Genomic DNA, 4,640 nt, shown 5'->3' on the forward strand with positions numbered 1-4,640 from the left:
CTCTGTTTAATGGGCCATCAAGGACCCACTTCACGACTCATCATCCCATTGTGAGATGCTCCACCCAGGGGGAGAAGCCAAGCATTCTCACCTGGTTATAATCTGGGATTTGGGACAGTACAAGGAGCCTTTACCCACTGGATTCCCAGAGGACCAGAGCTACCAGACCTTTCTACAGGATCACTGCTTCAGGAAAACCACCTCATCTGGACTGCTTCCACCACCCTGCTCAGGTTGTATTCTGACTCTGTCCATGGTCTTTTGTATTATTGCATTTATTTTATTTTATTTTACCTTTTTACCTTTCTTCTTATTAAATTGTATTTCTGACTTGAAGCCTCTCACTCGTTTTGCTTTCAAACCATGACACCATCTCTACACAAGCTGACACAAGCAAAACATAGCACACACACGCATAGCCCAGATTGTGATGACAATGTTGAATCCTGGAACCTTGGAGCACGAGTGTTTGCCTCAATTATTCCATCTATAGGCACGGCACATGCATTAAAAACTTTGAATAACCTTGGCTGTTGGCTTGCAAAACAAACATGCTATTAGCTCTGCTTTAACAGGTTTACTAACAGATGTTGATAGTGTAAGGCATGCCACACTTCAAAACAGGTCCACGATAGATTTCTTGCTTCTAGCTCATGGACATGGCTGCGAGGATTTTGAAGGCTTGTGCTGCACGAACCTTTCTGACAACTCTTTGTCTATTCATGCTAACATACAGGCCGAGACAGTGTAGCCAAATTGAAGATGGTGGATGATAATGATTGGCTTGGACATATGCTTGGGGGATGGGGGCTTACTGGCTGGCTTAAGCATTTGGTTAAAACAGGAATTTATATTTTGACCGTACTGTTGATTATAATGATGTGCTTGCCTTGTGTTTTGCAATGTGTGCAGAGACTGATAAGTCTACAAAGAAAATCCTGCTGGTGGAACAGAAAGGGGGAGATGTGGGGATACAGCTAGAGAGCCATGCTGGGAGCACTGCTCAGCTCATGACAGAAATGGACATGTTAGCATTAGTAGGCCGCAAGCCTTTGGCAACCGAAAGCAGAAGTTTGAGAAAGGAATGTAAGACACAGCGATGTGCTTGGTACAATACGTGCTTAGCAAGCAGAACTGAGATAAGACAGCACATACCTGTGTTAGTGCGAGGCATGACTTAAGCAATGTACTTGGCAATATTGCTTGTTATATAATGAAAAGGTATATAAACTCAGCTAGATGTATCAATAAATGGCTTCATGCATGCAACCTATGGAGTCCGTGTCTCTCTGTCAATCGTTGTCACTGGGACACCAGGGCAAATGGCAAGGGTTCTTCAGCCATCCTGAGCCAGGGACAGCTCCTGGCTGTGGGATCACCTGACTGTCACACCCAGGCAGTGACATTCTCTCCCCATCCCAGTACAGCCCAGCCAAGGGGACTCTGCCCTTCTCGGGAAACAACAGGTTCCCAGGGCTCACCACCCCTTCCCAGCGGGATGTGCAGAGCTGGAATCTCTCTACTCCTCCTCCTCTCCCTCCCCAGGGGTCTGATACAGTTTAAAAAGTGGCCAGAATGTTATGAGCCATGTGTAAATGTGTCAATCTCTGAGGGTCCAGCCCTTACAGATTGGCTTAAAATAATCTTGGTGAGACTGCTCTTCAGAGGTGTTTTGTAAAGCAAAAGGTTTAATGAAAAATAACAAACATTACAGAAAACAAAAGAAAAGCCACACACAGGTGTTTGAGAAAACCTCTGACACTCTTCTAGAAACACTCTAAAAAGCCCCTTAGTTCTTTTGTGCTCTTTCCTAAATATTAATGTTTAAGGAGGGACAATTTGGCTTGCTGCCAATAGGGGGAGGTACAGGATTTGAAGAACAGTGACAAGGTCCAATAGGTGCTTCTATCTTGGCACTGAGCCAATTACAATGAGAAGGGCACAGAACTTTCTAGTAAACTTCCTAAAATGTCTAAAGGTAAACTGAAACTCTTTCCTTATACAGAGATGCCCACTTGGGGGTGGGGGATGCTTTACTACAGGGGTCTGTGGCATGCAAGCTCTGGGCTCCTTGCTGTCACACCCCATGTCCCCACCTGGGCTGCCAGGTCACCTCCTCACCCAGGGCAGGAAGCAGAAGGGAACTGTCCCTGCAGCAGCTCCAGGTGGGATCTGTGCACCCGGAGCTGTGCCCCACCCACAGGGACTTTTCTTTTGTGGTGGCATCTCTGTGTCCTTGCGTCACCTAGTGCTGACACACTCCTTGGGGACATTCCCCACATGCTTCACGGGGCACTCTCCAAAATGAACAATTTGGAGTCTTTTGGCTCAGTGTGGCCAATTCCATGTGAAGGAGCAACTCATGCTGCTGAGGGGTTGTCCAAGGATGTGAAGTTTCAGTCATGGAGCTCATGCTCTAATCCTGGAGGTGTCTGGCAGGAAAAAAAATAATATATAGACATAAAATATATAAATAAATAAATATAGATTATTTATATATCTATATACACACAGTTACACATCTGAGTTACCCCTCACCCTCTGACAGTTGGTGTGGTGGGGGACACTTTGTCACCTCAGAGTGTGACTCAACCTTGAGCTGGCCCGGTGTCCCCAGCATCCAGGGCAAGCAGGAGAGCGGTGACAGGCCAGGGACAGCCTTTTGGGCTGATGCCCTGCGGTGCTGGGGCTGGGCGGGGCTGGAGGCAGCTGTGAGCACACAGCACATCTGTGCAGATGTGAGCTCCTGCCAGAGAAACACTGACCTCTGGATGACCCCCATCCCTCCCAAAAGTGGAACCAGCCCCAGGCATGCTCCAGCCTGGGCGCGTCTGGCACTGCCATGCCTGGGGAAGCCCGGCCTGTCCCCCTGCACCCAAACTGCTGGGCATGGGTCTGCATGGTGACAGCCCCTGTCAGCAGCTGAAAAGTCCCTGATTTGGATCAGGGACTTCTGCAGAGAATCCTTGGGCATTTGCATCCCAAGGCTGTGAACTCCCTTAGTGGGAGCACTGAATGTGGATCAGACCTGACAAACACTGAGAGGCTTTTCTTGGATTATAATAAAGGCAGAGTGAACCACACAGCCTGAACAGGGAGAGATCTGCTCTGAAACCAGCTATTCTGTGCTTCTTGGCCTTCCTGCCCTCCACGCTGGCTCCAGGGCTCCAGCAGGATCTGTTGGAGAGATTCCCTGTTCTCCCCAATGGAGAGATTCCTTGTTCCCCCCAAGGGTTTTGTGGGAGAAGTCTCCAAAGGATGTGAAGAACAAGCAGCAGGACTGAGGTGAGGAGGAAACAGGGATAGAACCACTTGCCCAGGTCACATCCGTACTGTGGGTGATGGACTCCAGCCTGGGTGTTTGGGAGCAGAGGGATACCTGGTTATACATCGGATCTGCCCTTCCTTCTGTGCTTTCCCAGGGCATTGGGAAGGTGACTCCTGAGCAGCTCTGATCCCAACGAGGGGATGGTGCTTCTCCCATCCCTGAAGGATGGAGCTGTCCCCTTGCAAAGCACAGCCAACACTCTGCTGTGGCTGTACAGACCTTCCATGTGAGCTCCTGGTGTGGCTGGGCAGGGACATCCCACCGGGAACACTGAGAGCAGGAAAAAGCTGTATTTGCCAAGGACACCTGCAGCCAGCTCCAATTCCATGTCTCCAACTCACACTTTGGCTAGTATGAGTACCATAAAAGGCCTGTTAATACATTCCATGAAGGAATTGCTCCCTCCTGCCCTCCTCCAACATCTTAAGCACACACCAGAGGGGACAGCAACACTGGCCTTTTAGAGAGCAAAGGGATTCTCCCTCTGCTTCCCCCTGCTCACAGCCATACAGCACATCCCACATCCTGCCAGCAGGGGACAAGGAATGCAAACTCCATCCCTAGCTCTCCCAACCCCCTGTTATTTACGGCTGTCCCCAGCCTTGCTGCTCAGGCCTGTTCTAAAGCAATCCTGTTAACGATTTGCTTCATGTTCTCACTGTACACAGTTGTCCCGCTTCACTCTTGTCACAGGAACATGTCCCTCTTAATCCATTTGAAAGGAAAGAAAACCAAAGCCCAGTGAAGAGCCCCCAAGGCTCCTGCCCATCCCACATGTTGAGGCTGAAGGGAGGAGAAGCCACTAAAAAGCCAGAGCAGCCCATTTGTCACGCAGTTGTCTCCTCAAGTGCATGGCTCCTGTGAATAGCGAGGCTGCGGCCAACGCCACTGCCCCAAGGAGTTTTTGTCTCCCAATAACTGTAACACTTGGCATGGGACATCACTTGCTAGGGATGGAGCCAGGAATGCTCTAGGCAGGGCCAGCCTTCTGTGGCCACAGCACAGCACTGGGACACATCCCTCCCACACCATGCAGGTGACCATGAGCCACCTCTGTATGGAGCCAGCAGCAAGATCATGGAATCACAGGATTGGGCTGGGAGGGATCTTATGGATCAAACAGTTCCACCCTCTGCCATGGGCAAGGACACCTTCCACTAGTCCAAGTTGCTCCAAGCCTCGTCCAACCTGGCCTTGGACACTTCCAGGGATCCAGGAGCAGCCACAGCTTCTCTGGGCAGCCTGTGCCAGGGCCTCCCCACCCTCACAGGGAAGGATTCCTTCCCAATATCCCATCTAACCCTACCCTCTG

The 4,640-nt window shown here is 50.1% G+C and overlaps 1 protein-coding gene across 1 annotated transcript in view; it reads left to right on the plus strand.

The window, feature by feature from the left end:
• Nucleotides 1-4,358: 4,358 nt before the first annotated feature.
• The window catches only part of LOC310922070 (arrestin-C-like), a gene marked incomplete at both ends in the record, with an annotated part of 5,257 nt that continues 4,975 nt past the window's right edge, over nucleotides 4,359-4,640 (plus strand). The window contains 1 exon segment of the mRNA XM_083882389.1: nucleotides 4,359-4,383. Within this exon segment, the coding sequence (XP_083738515.1) occupies nucleotides 4,359-4,383 (25 nt within the window).

The sequence above is a fragment of the Zosterops lateralis genome, assembly GCF_965231275.1.
Source record: "Zosterops lateralis genome assembly, chromosome: W".
Classification (NCBI taxonomy): Eukaryota; Metazoa; Chordata; class Aves; order Passeriformes; family Zosteropidae; genus Zosterops; species Zosterops lateralis.